Source organism: Pipra filicauda, unplaced genomic scaffold, assembly GCF_003945595.2.
Source record: "Pipra filicauda isolate LSUMZ 115617 unplaced genomic scaffold, ASM394559v2 scaffold58_size5111680_pilon, whole genome shotgun sequence".
NCBI classification, from domain to species: Eukaryota; Metazoa; Chordata; class Aves; order Passeriformes; family Pipridae; genus Pipra; species Pipra filicauda.
Window position 1 is genome coordinate 985,190 of NW_024104742.1, and position 13,895 is coordinate 999,084.

Here is a 13,895-nt window from a genome sequence, read left to right on the forward strand (position 1 = left end):
GAGCTCAAGAGGCCCCAGGCCATCAAACACATCCAAGTCTCCCAAGACCGTCAGCCTCAAGGGCTCTTCTACGCATAAAAATAGCCTTTTTTTTTTCTTCCCCCTTCCTTCTGTTGGTACAGCTAGATTTTATTTTCCTTTATGCCAAGCCTTTATTCCTGAACAACAGCCTGCCCTGAGAGAAGGATGAAGAGGAACTGTCTGGAGGTTTGTGTATTGTAAGGTCACAGCAGGCTCTCCCTGACATAAGGCACTAATAGCATGGCTAGACACACTAAATGACATAAAAGTCAAGAGTGGACAATTAAATATAATTTCAAAGTGATAGTTATCCTACTTGGGAAGGCCACTGGATTTACCATGTCTAATCCTTTGCAAAATGCCTGTACATTAAACAGCAATATTTAATGTGACCACGTATCCTCTTGGTGACCTCATTAGTCTATCCCCTGGCTAAAAATACTGTTGGATTGTCTCTGGGAATACAGTGATTCTCATTAGCAAATCATGGTTGCTCTTATCTAATACAACAGCACAGACTAATATACATGAAGAATACATCAAAGAAACTAAATGACAGCTTTATGCCTTTCTGAGGGGTAAAAATAGTGAAAGCAATCAGTTATTTTCTTGTGAGAATATAAAAAACCACCACACCACTACATGCAAAATCTAACAATAATCTTGTGCGTGTATAAGTTACACGATGCCCTTCCCTGTGCTCAGACCATGCATTGTACCCACAGCCTTTCTTTCCCTTATGGCACCTCTTGGAATTCCTTGACATGAGCAACACACCAACCTGGCAGGGTCGTGCCAGCTGGAAACACCACCTTACTGCAGAGCTCTACACCCATGTCAGGCTCAGTTTAGTTCCTTAAGTCACAGCTTTCCCATGTCTCTTCATTACAAGAAGTTGGCCCCAAATTACAGGCAGTTGCTTTTTGAATTTCACCAGGCTGTCACAGCATCCTGAGGGATGCAGCACAAGCCCTCTGTTGCCCTTTCACATAAAGGCCTAATTGCTAAAAAAAAAAAAACCAAAACAGTTTAAAAGCAAACAACTGGGAATTCTTAAGACTATACAAAGCACCTCCCATAAGGGTGTGCTGGTCATGGGGCTGATCAGGATCTCCCTTTCTTCCTCTCTACCCGGTCGAGGTCAGTACTTTTATTTACCAACAAAAAAGGTTATTCTCATTAGTAAATCATGGTTACTCTAATTATTATTATTATACTCCTAGATTATTTAAACCCAAAAGGAAGCACCAATACCTTGCAAAATAGCATCAGAAAGGCAAAAACATTCACACTCACATGTTTGTTTTTATTATTGGAACAAGGATTACACATCAGTGATGAAATAAAATTATACTTTTTTAATAAGGGTAACTCTTTGGAGGGGAAAAAAACCACCACAAAATACGAACCCCCAGACTTACAGATTTTTCCTGGCAGTAAGATCCTCCTGGGATCTGGTTAGACAGCAAATACCACTTTGCATTCAAGAGTTTGTTCACCTCCTCTGCTTCATTTAGCTTTTCTGTTGAGAAAATGAAGTGACCAAAGTAACACCTGTATCTCCTGAAGGCATCCAGTTTGGAGACCACTCACTCCAACAGCACAGCTGAGTGAGGAGCAGCTGGTAACACCAGGGGCAGCCCAAAACTGCTGGGCAGGTGGGTGCTGAATCCAGCCCCTCTCACAGGAGGAAGCAGAGGCTGCAGGCAAGATGCTCCCTTGTCTGGAGGAAGCTGTGCCCCAGGAGGCTGATGAAGCTCTCAGGTACCAGCAGCCTTGCCAAAGAGCATGCACAAGGCCTGGATGCTTCCCTGGCCTCCACACCTTTAAACAGCAAAACCCCAAGAACCTACCAAACAGGCTGAAAGGGAAGCAGTATTGTTCCTAAAATTCCTTTAAAAATCACTGTAGGTTTCATAAAACTCTCATTTTACCAGTAATTTTATCAAGGTAAAATAAGCTCGTTCCTTGGTGATAGCCACAAACAAAAACTCGCACCACCCCGTCCTATAGTATTGCTATAGGCTAATGCTCCAGATGTTTCTCTAAGCCTAAAATCACTTGGAATAACTTGAAAAATCTGATCTGTGACCCCCACACAAACATTTCAACTGGTTCCACATCATTCACGGGAGATGGAAGGAAAATGGACCTTAATGAACATAAACATCTGAGTATTTCATATTGCATCTTTTTCAACTGAGGGAAAACAGTTCCTGTTACACTTTTCCTGTTCACCACTTTATTCAGCTGGGAACACACAACTATTAGTGATAGAGACCCTAAGAAGTGACTAAAATTACTTCTAATTAGTGACCAAATGTAACTTTCACTGAATAAGTAAACTGCAAAGCTTTCTTTTGTGCCTACAGGACATATTTTCTCTTATATTGTCTGTGATCATATTACCAGAGTCCTGATATTATGCAAACATGGTACATGAAACACAGAAATATCAGGCAATCTGGAAGGTCTGAACAGGGTAAATGTTGCTGGCAAAATGGCTGGTGGGGCTGTACCATTCACAAGAACAAGTTGCTACTGAACTACTGCAGCCCTTTCCAGCACCACAGTGATGAAAAGTAAAGATGTGAGCTTGTGGAGAAGTGGTAAAGAACTTGCTAGAGGCCCAGAGAAGGAGAAGGGCTGAAACTGTCATAAATCTGTCACTGGGGTGCACATCTTTACAACCAAATTTTCATTTATAAACCATGATCCATTAGCTGTGATGAGACAAGCACTAAAAATGAAAGAAAGAATGTTCAGCTGCTAATTACCTACTCACATTTTTTATTTAGCTGTTCAAGGTGGTTTGATTTTTTGCCCTTTTTTTTTTAAACAATTCATCCCACTCCACCTTGACATCTTGTTTACAATTTGTTTCTAGCCACAGAGAGCTGACAGATGTGATGTGATTAGCAAGACAAGGCAGCCTAAATACAGAGCAGACAGCACAGCAGACAACACGCAAGGGGACTGCGAGTCACTTTGCACGCTCCAACATACCTACCAGCCTGAGAAATGTTCATCTGACAGCAGAGATGGGCATTAACCCCTGAAATTCCAGACAAGTTTCCATTTCAAAACTGGTTGCATTTAGGAGCAAACCCAGTTTTTGTTGAATTACAGAGGAAAAGTAGGTGGCTTTCTGTGGCTCAGTTCCTTCAGACAGAATTTCCAGCTCAGTTCCACTGTCATTAGCAGAGTTACTAAAATAGTTATTGCAGCTCAGCTTTGTGCTGGTGACCTTCTCCTTGGTGCCACCTCTGCAGTGCTACAGTAAGAGGAGCCTGCCTGACAGGCACTGCAGAGCACCACACCTGCTCTGATCTGCACACAGAGGTGCCTGCAGGGAAAGCCTCCCCTCCAGTATTCAGAGCTGTCAGACATGAAGTCATCTGTGTATTTCCAAGCAAAGAGGTCATGACTGGGGGGAAGAAGAAAAAACTGAGGAACTGTCTAACAGACCCAAACGAGCATCTCTGGTGTTAGCAAATTCAGATACCTGGGGCCTCCCTTGCCAGGGTCTTTACACTGCAATGCTTTGGCTTCTCAAAAAAAACCCCAGCCAAGTAACAACGTCCAGAGAAGAAGTCACTTTGCAGTCTTTTGATAGGGTCTTTCCAAAACATTACTCCCCAGTTTTGACAGGAACATGAGGCTATCTGATATCCACACCTCAGGACCATGCATTAGAGATCACGCTGTCCAGGATCTGCAGACAGGTCACAGGCCTGGGCAGGTGGCTTTACTTACTAGTTTGGTGGAGTGTTTTCACTGAAGGCTGTCAAATCACATGGATAAGTCTACAGTTAGAGAGTAGACACCAAAAATTGAGTGAGATGCATACCACTTTTGGCAAGAGCAGCATAAGTCAGTTCAGGGGATGATGGTTCACATCCCAACAGCCACACACAGCATTTTGGCAGGGGCATTAACAAACAGGGATGAGTTCAGAGCCAGGAGGGGCAGCCTGTACCACAGCAGATATTTAATTTGTACCACACCAGACTTTCAATTGCTTACTCCTATGACAAGCCCAGTTACTTCCAGCAATTCAAGAACTGTTTTAATAAAATAACCAGTGGTCATAGGTTCTTGTATGCCTTCTGTGTGTGGCCAATACAGATACGTGACAGCACAGTCTTTGCTGTTGACACCAAAAATGTCACCTGACCCAACATCTATCTTCAGGTGGATCACAAAATGTTAGGGTTTTTTCAGAAAAAAAATAAAATAATATCATTAAACAGTTGGAGAAAACAAGCCCTTCAAACCTTACATGACAACCAGCATCAAAAGAGTGCCAGAAACTACTGGCTCCCATTTCATGCATAAGGGAACACAGGTTTTCCAGGTGGCTTAGAAAAGAAACAGGAAAGAAAAAGGCCTTCCTTCAGCAAACAGAATTCGGAAAATAAAGACATATCACACACTCTGACCAAGACCCACCCCCTGAACAGGCCAGGCCAAGGGTGGCCCTCCCAGACTCTGGCCCTGCTCTCCCCTGCTCCCCACCTAGATCCTGCTCACAGAACCTGAGCAAACAGCAGGGCTGGTTACAGTGAAACGGAGGAGCTGCAGCACTGGAGATCACCTCTCACAGGGGGTTCATGATGCTCCTGCTCTCAGGGCACCAGTTTTGCCCACCAGTTACAGCATTCAAGGCATCTTCCAGCAGGTCCCTCTCTCCACTCTCAGGAAACATTGTACCTTTAAGATTTAGCAATACAGAGGTTTCACTTGCCTATTAGCTTTCATATTTGCATCACACACATCGAACATTCCTCTGCTTAACCCTAACCCATTTCCAGTGGCCAAGCAGTAACAATGAACACAGGGTCTAAAGGTTTGATGCTGCAGTCAGATCTATGTTGGGCATGGGGAGAAAACTCAGAGCAGGTGTTTTTGTAAAAAGAAACTCCTTCAATTTTTCATTTGTTTGCTAATTGATAAGCTGATTTTATACTGCTCAAAAGAGAAACTGCTATTTCCTTCAGCCAGTGAACTGTTAATGAAGCTGCAATTTGTGCTAAAGACCATATGGCACACGTCATCTCTATCAAATTATCTGAATTCCAGAAAGTCCACATTTATAAGTGTACAAATATGGAAGAGGAAAATGAAAAGCGATTCCTTAAGAAGTGTATTTTCTGGAGTAACCCTGAGCTGCAAGCTGCAGCTCTTTATCAAATGGCATTGGTCTCTCCTTCCACATGGGTGTTTTAAAACTCCCAGTCTGATGCCTAGTCTAATCAAAATGTTAGTTTACAGTTAGGATGGGTTTTCTTTGGGGAGCAAGTAAAGAGGGGGAGAGCAAACAGGGTCACAGCTTTTTTTGATCAGCATTTCTAATTACAGGACATAAGCTTGGTGACATAAGGTCTCAGTCACATCCCTAACTACTTAGCATCTGCACTGCCCAACCTGACTGGAATCAGACACACAAAATGTCTGAGAAATATTTAAGGACTTGGCAGAAAATTAAGGGGGGGGGAAATCCTGACCCTCTCCAAAATCAGTGGCCTCTACATGCAATGATTGCAGCTCAAATTTGCCCTATACTTTGGAGAGCCAAGATTCAAATTATCCTGATGAACAATCAAGGATATAAAAAAAGGTCCTTCCTCCATGTTGCTGGATGAAGGTATTTTCATGGCTCTGCACAGGAGCCCTGCTGTGAGCCTTGCTGGTCAGACAGGCAGAGCAGAACATGCCTTCCCAAACCCATGCTCCCTTCCCAACCTTCAGCTCCCCAGCACCAGAGGTTGGAGCCCAGCAGGGACAGGGGTGCCCTGTGATGGCCCCTGGCTCTGGGAGTGGACCTGTCCCCCAGGCAGGAGCAGAGATGGGATTTGAGGCTCAGTGCCTTCGTGCAGGTGAGTCTGCACTGTTATTCCACAGCATATGACAAAAGTCACAGACTGGGGAATAATGCAAAGATGTTTGCCAGCACTGTGTCACTGCAGGCCAAATGGAAACCCCCTGAGTTACTACACAAGATAAATTTGACAGGATTGTAAATCATAAAATTGTCCCAAATGGCAGAGCTGCTGACAGCATACACTATAGTCCTGTTGGCATCTGATGTTGCCTTTTCTTTGTTTCTTCTTGCCACCAGAAGAAACATCCCCTCCTTAAAACTGTGCAGTGAAAAGAAGGAGAAACCATTCCAAAAAACATCTGAATGATGGAACAAAACCTGACATTCCATGTTTGCTGGGTTTAACTAAATGCAATAATGCTAAAATAGCTAGATACATAAAATAGCTTTAAAAAAGGGTTTGGAAAAAACCACAAAAGTATATCCTCTAATATTCTATATGAAAACATTATTCAGAATTGACTATATGGAAAACACTGACTCATGGGAACTAGGGCACAACTCAAGTGATATGAGCACTTGAGACATCCCAGATATACACAAAGTCAAATGTTAATAGTGTGGCATATCAACAGAAACAATCTTTCTCTGTTTCAGAGACAGACTTGGGGATTTATTTAACTGTCCTTATTTAGAGCAACAATCCTTTCCTTGCTAATACCCTCAACTCCTGACAAAACATGCCTAAGGGACAGCAGCTCTCCCTCCCAGAAAGACTCATTGAGAGTGATGTTCTCCCAGCTTCAGAGGAACAACCTTGTGTAACACAAGAACCTGCACCAGGGACAGGAGAAGTGAACTTGGACTGAAAATCAAAGCAGCTTCTGAACTGCAGTTAAACTACAGTCAATGACCAAGTCAAAGTCTTTCCCATCAGCAGGAGTTATATGGCTCTGTAATGACATTTATTGACAGCTGTCAAGCATTTGGGTAAAAATATGGAAAGATATACTGGCAGGCATTGAGTAAGAAACATGGGGAGGGGACTCAGGTGATCATTGGTGTGTTTATTTCGGTGCATAAAACATGTAAGGAAAATGATTTCCACATTTCTAAGAAAAGGTTACAAGCAATGAAAAACAAATGGAAAAGAAACCAAGCAATTCTTTTTACAGTAATGTTGAACAAGGAAGGTAAAGGTGAAGTTGTTAATTCAACAGAAGCCAAGTATTTTGGAACAATCCTGGTTATGACAAACACAGGTTAAAACAGACTAAATTTAAATTTTTCCTTTCCTAATTGATACTGTTCTGCAAGACAATGTTTAAAATATGAAATGTTCCTACAGTTCTTTTTCCTGCAGTGTTGTGCAGACAGATGAGAGTAAACAATCTTGCTCTCTACTGAGAGCTGGAAAGCATGACCAAACCCTGACCTTCCCTCCTGCAATCTCCATCTGGGCACAGAAGAAAGGCCAAGAAAATGAATGGTTAACCAAAGAGTTACTGCATCTGTCCCCTTCCAGAGGACTCAGCAGCTCAGGTACCCAAAACTCCTTAAAAAAGAGGATAAGGAAACTCTGGTGGTCTTTATATGCCAAGGTAACTAATATTTTCAGCCTGAGAGATTTGCCTCTTGCACACAGATTTGAGCTGGGTTTGGGAACATCTTGCAAAGCAGCAAGGGGCTGGTGGGGAATTAAATGTCAAAGCCATGGCCCTCATTCCGTGACTCCACATGATCTTTAGCTCCACAGGTACTTCAGATGCAAGAATCCAAGCTCAGATTTATTTTGGAACACAATCAACAGGCAGCATGGAAGACAGGAGATGTTCTTACACAAGGAAACAAATGCCAGACAGCACAGAATGCTGCGGTCTAAGGGAGAACACAGCAACAGGAGCCAAGAGTGTAAGCAGGTATGAACAACTGAGCTTTGCTTCACCTAAGCCAACTATAAATTATTTAAAAAAAAAAAAAAAAAAAAAAAAAAAAAATCACTCTACACAGTCTGTGGAAGCTCAGCGTCCAAACTAACCACTGAATAATGCCAACAAACTCTAAAAAAACCCCAAAAACCAACCAACCAAAAAACTCTGGCTTTTCCTTCCAGTCCAAACACATTTTCATCTGAGATCTTTTCAGATTGCAAACTGATTTCTTCTAAATGCTCAGGAAACAGAGCTCCACATAGAAAATCTTTTAATAACTATGTGGATAGCCTGACAGCACATAGCTCTGAAAGAACCAGTTGAACCTTTCGCTCCCACTACAGACTCAGAGAGGCATTATCTGTTTCATTAATAAAAGTTAAAAACTCAAATAGCAGCAATAAATACTCCCAATGAAAGGGAAAAAACCCAGCCAAAATAATACACAGGAGACCATCCTTTCCAGAATGTCAACCACTCAGTTCCTACTGTAGCACCACTCCCAGGTTATCTGGGCTACATCTTCCATACAAATCACCTGGTCATTAAATAACTCTGGAGGACTCCTGTGTGTCACAGATGATAGAATTCCTGACAAAAACTAGCCATAATGTTTAACTGAGTAAGACAGGTTGTGAAACAAATCCCACCACATTCTCCCCAGAATGGGTAATCAGCAGGTCCAACAGAGCTGGACATCAAAACACGGAGCCTACAGACAGAGAAAAGTTCACTTAATGACATGTAAAAGACTGGTGACAAGAACATGTGAACTGGTGACAGGCAGGAAAGCCATCCTAATTTCCTAGCTTGCTCTCAAAACTGCAATCACCTTTTCACAGCTGAATGGGTCCTGCAATACTCACAGGACCAAAAACGTTATCATTAAGCAAAGTATACATAACACTGCACTTTAAGACTTTTTTTTCTGACCACATTTGTACACAAAGAACTATTATTCACAGGTAAACTAAAATACAAAAGAAAAAATACCTGATAAGCTACATATGGTGTGCAAGTAAAGAACACTTTCACAGAGCTTAGAGAGCATAAAGTGCTACATGAGAGCTTGACTCACCCTCCAGATCTCTGGGTAACCACAACCCAACACACCACGTAAGGTGCCAGGAGGAAATGGGGCACACATTACTCCTTCAACACACACAGACCTTTCACTAGGTTAAAGCTGCCTGTATATTTCTAAGTAAGCACAAGCTGAATTATGAATATATTTATCAGAAGTACCTTACATGCCAGCAGTGGGCTATTTTGTCCCCTGACATAAGGACTGTGCCACTAGAAAAGCTTCAGTTTTATTGATTCTTATTAGGAGCAGGGGAAGTAACAGAGATGTCAGCTAGAAAACCAAGGGATTAAAAAACTAGTGACCAGCAGATTCAGACACCAATGTAAAGGTGAGGTAATTACCAGCTGGAGGGCAAACCAAGAAGGAACAACAATTCTAGTAGGTAGAGTGAACTTAAAAAAAAAAAAGGTGCTATGATCTTTCCAGATCAGATAATCTCCAATTCTTTGGTTATAATCTTCTCCAGATGTTTGTACTGCACTTATTGCTGTGGCATCAAATTATTTTTTTATGTCCAACCAGCTCATCAGATTAAGACTGTAGGATTTTGGGGAAAATTCTATTTATCTGTATGCAAACTGCCCTAATCCAAGATTTCCATTATTCCATTAAAGAACCAGGCTACTGGATTGAGCTTCTGACTGTTACTAAAATGCTACTCCCTGAAGATCCCACTCCTCAGAAACAGAATGGGCAATTTAAAAATAACACTGTTCATGAGCAAACAACTCACTGAGAACAAGTAAAGTGATTCTTCCACACAAGGGGCTTTCAGAAAGGCCATCAGAGCTCATCCCTTCAGCACAACTCCACTATCCCAAGAATGCCAAGACTGCAAATGCCCCAGGATAGGCTGGGTCCTGCCATGAATTGCTTTCCCTGGGCCAGGCTCTTGGACTTCACAACTTTCTAAGGGAAAGGGAACCCCTGAAAACTGGATATCTGCAGATGCTCAACTCTTTGATGTGACAGGGCAAAGAAACTTCACATAACCTGGGTTTTCCCAGGTCTTCTTCCCCATTGCTCCTGTCCTATCTCAAAACACAGCACAAAGGAAATGTCACCTCAGATGTCTCAAGTTAGAGTGATGTGTTTTACAGCAGGGCTTTTTGGTGAGTTGTATATGGAAGTAAGCACTTTTGGCATTTGCTGCTAATTGGGCACCAAAAAAGCAAAGTCTGACTGAATTTTGTGATCACAGCGTGGGTCTGCCATCATCGGGAGAGGGCAGACAGCTCCCGTGGCTCTCCCAGCTGGCACACCATGTAGTCTTAATTTCATTCACGTCAAATATCTACTAATTGCTTTTTATCCAGATGCTTTTCTTATTTAGGTACTACAACTGCAAAATGAAAGACTTTGAGATTTATGAAAAGAAGAGGCAGCTGGTCACCATGTGGACACTGCTGGCTCTAGTTACCAAGATAAGCTCACTCTTCATACAGGCAGCCTTACTGATAACGGAGATGGAATATTTGCTGTATCCATATGTACACCTACAGCTGTGGATTCAGAGATGGAAAGGGTTTCTTATGCTACGGTTAAGAAAGATGTAATAAATATTAAGTCATTTTACACTACATTACAGCAAAAAAACAGTTTGCAGTTTTTGGCAAATCTTTGATGTTTGCTTTTCAATCCTGGTGAGTAAATGTTAACTAATGTCATTATAAACACTGTAATCCAGAGGGAGATATTAAAAAAAACCCCTCAAGGATTAATTTGATTGAAGCACTACATTTAATCCACTATGTTGTGTCCAACACTGATGTCAAAATGACGTTCAAAAATAATTCTTCCACTTTACATGTAACAGATAATGAGTCATTTTAAAAAAAAATAAATCTCTATATTGTGGCCATATACCAGCTCCTGGCTATTCAAGGCTCAGACACAAAACTGACATCCTGACTTCAGACCATCTCAGAATGATTAGAACCCACCCTAACCTTCTTCCAGATAGAGAATGCCAGTGAAGATACCCACTTTTAAACAGTGTGTCTCCTCATCCCCAGCATACAAGTAGCAGGATATATTTACATTATCCAAAAGGAATTGCAACTCCTTCAAGTACTTTTCAGTTTAATTAATAAAGAGAAACTGAATATGGATTTCAGAGGATTTAAGCTCAAGCAGGGTCTAAAATCTGGTCTCTGAGATAGGAAAAACAATTAGTTGCATGTGACACTTAAATGACTGACATACTTAAACATACTTAAAATGGCATACTTAAACAACAGAGCAACATTTTCCTTTCCAGTGCTTTGCACAGCATTAGAAGAGTATTCTTAGGGTGATGAGTCAATTTATCTTCGCTGGCTACTTTCCAAGAGTATCCACTGGTGTCACTATTCCACCTGTAACAACCTTGCACAGCCATGTAGAATTAAGATTTTATTACCTTAAAGAGGAAGAATTAATTTTGATTTTAATCAAAACAATCACAAAACCTAAAGTTTACATGTAGATTTTGGCAGTGATCATTACTAGTAAACTGGATAAAGAATAAATATCACTACTTCCAAAACTGACACCATAGTAATGCTGCTGCTTGATGCATCAAGCAGGGACGAAATACAAATAGCAAACTCCCAACAAAAGTTTATTAAGCTTTACTTGGTTATTGTTAATAGGTAACACAATAAAATAAGCTGATTTAAACAGTTTTCCCCAGAGAATACCCCTGTGACTGTGCTCATTGGCAAAACCACTTGTAACATAAGATGGGAAGTTCAGAACAAGCAGGATGGTATAATCAGAGCTGCAATTTGTCAGCAGTGCACTGTATTTAGGAGCAGATAAAGATTTCTGTAGATTTAAAAGGCTGCATACATAAGCAATAGTTCTCCAAGTAATAGTTCTCATCAGTCCTTAACAATAAAATGAACACATCAGACCAAAATAGTTTCTTAAAAGTAGGTCAAAAATACCCATTCATGATCACTTCTGCATTGGTTTCCTGGCAAACTCATCTACCCACACAGATATACGTAATGTGTATCCTGGAGACAGTGAGGCAGAGGAAGAAAACCAAATACATTAATGAGGTAGCTTAGACTGGGTAACTGCAGTTAAAAGTTTTATTGAACAAAAGAAGGTAAAACGTGGTAGTCCAAGTTCACTGAGCAAAAGCAGCTCTCTCGCAGAAGCTGCATTTTGTGCTAAATAACCTTATTAACTGAGACTATACAGAGGACACATTATGCAAGTTATCTCAACAGCAAAGGAGAAAAGGTAGATTAAACTTGATCTGATGGAACGATTTGGTCAAATTCAGTGGCTTAAGTTACTGTTTCTAGCCCTTAACTACCTATATTCAGTACAGGCATACAACAGAGTATACAACTGCACTGAATTCCCATTTGTTAATAGTGTGTGCTCCCAGGCAAGCGGAAGCCAATTCCTGAAAAAAAAAAAAAAAAGTAAAGATATTTAAAATGTTTTATTTGAAGCATCATTCAACTGACTCAGGAAAAACACTCGATATATGTTATAAAAAAACTCCCGGCTCTACAAGGTCCGCTTCCTGTACAGTGCTAATATTTTAAAATTATTTTATTTCTCCCATCTGCCTAAGAAACTTCATATGCTCTGAAAGCACCCACAAATTCAGGTGGGTAAACAGATATGTCAAAAATACTCTGTGAAAAGAGGGAGGTAGCTCAGGCCCCTTGGCAACCTTCGGACAGTTCACATTGTTGTGGTCTACCTCCCCTTGTCATCTGCAGTCAAAAATGAAAGGAAAAAGGATTTCAACTATGAAATTTAGTGAAAGAACGTGTTCAATACAAAAATCTTCAAATTTGACTCATTGGGCTCCCAAATGTAAGCTATAAGGTACCTCACATCCAATACACAACATTAATAACATACCTAGTTCATACATTTTATAGACAATATCCTCTCATTTGTTAAACATTTGGCTCGGGCGAGTACATCTTTTTTGTTAACCACTTGACAAACATTCTAGGCCAAACAAACAGCACAAGTAATGTCAAAGTCTTTTTTTTTTTTTTCCCAGTAATTGTACGAAATGCTGTAGGCTAAGCCTAACAGAAACTACTGAAGAAAAATAACAGACTCCATGATGCAGTGCAAAGGTGTTACTACAACATCATAAGTCAAGGGATGGTTCTAAGGTGCTGAAAGAGGAGATTCTCTAGACGGTGACCCTGAATTGTCCTCCGGTGGGAAAACAGTAAGAGTGCAGGCTCGAATGCCACCAAGGGATTCTGGGAGGTCAAATACTTTATGCCACTCATCTTTTTCTGGATCATATTTCTGAACTATTTCCACCATGCACCGATTATTCCAAGAATATCCTCCAACAACATAGATTTTATTTTCAAAGACAGCAACCCCAACATCACTTTGCCCACGTAACATGGCAGCAATTGGAGTCCACTGGTCTAGAGTTGGTGAGTAATATTCACAGCTTAGAACATCATCATAATCACTGGTTCCTCTAAAGTGATTTCCACCAATAACATACAGCTTGTCTCCTACAGTACACATGCAATGCAGACCTCTGACTGTCGTCATCGGAGCTTTCTGAGTCCATTTGTCTGTGTCAGGGTCAAAACACATAAGTTCCTTTTGGAAAGTATCATGGGTAATTCCCCCTGGAGAGACAAAACATATGTTAGAGTAGTGCTCACCCTAATAATAAGCATTAAATAACAGCCCCCCCCTCAAGAAACATTTTAGTGAAATAATTCCATCTTCCTTAAAACCTCTTCACTCTAGCTTAGATTACTATCACAGATGTACTCAATTTCAAATGACACTTGTTCCTTTAAACATGAACACAGGCAGAAGCCATGACTCACACAACACTTTATTACACATGATCGTTACTGTTTATTACACATGATCACACTTCAGTTTGGCAAAATTACCTTTGCTTACAATCATTCAGTTTGCTAGTTTTGTTTCTCACTATCAAGAAAACAGCAATCCATTTCCCTTTCAAATTTTGGTACTATGCCATTGTGTTTTAAACAGTCCTATCACACAGCAGAATTTTATCAGA

At 40.9% G+C, this 13,895-nt stretch overlaps 1 protein-coding gene across 7 annotated transcripts in view; it reads right to left on the reverse strand.

Moving 5' to 3' along the window:
* Nucleotides 1-11,244: 11,244 nt before the first annotated feature.
* The window catches only part of KLHL13 (kelch like family member 13), a 78,639-nt gene continuing 75,988 nt past the window's right edge, over nt 11,245-13,895 (reverse strand). For all 7 annotated transcript variants that reach the window (XM_039387773.1, XM_027746542.2, XM_027746541.2 and 4 more), the window contains one exon: nt 11,245-13,485. In XM_039387773.1, coding sequence (XP_039243707.1) covers nt 12,998-13,485 — 488 coding nt within the window. In that variant the 3' untranslated portion in view covers nt 11,245-12,997. The remainder of the gene's footprint in view (nt 13,486-13,895) is intronic.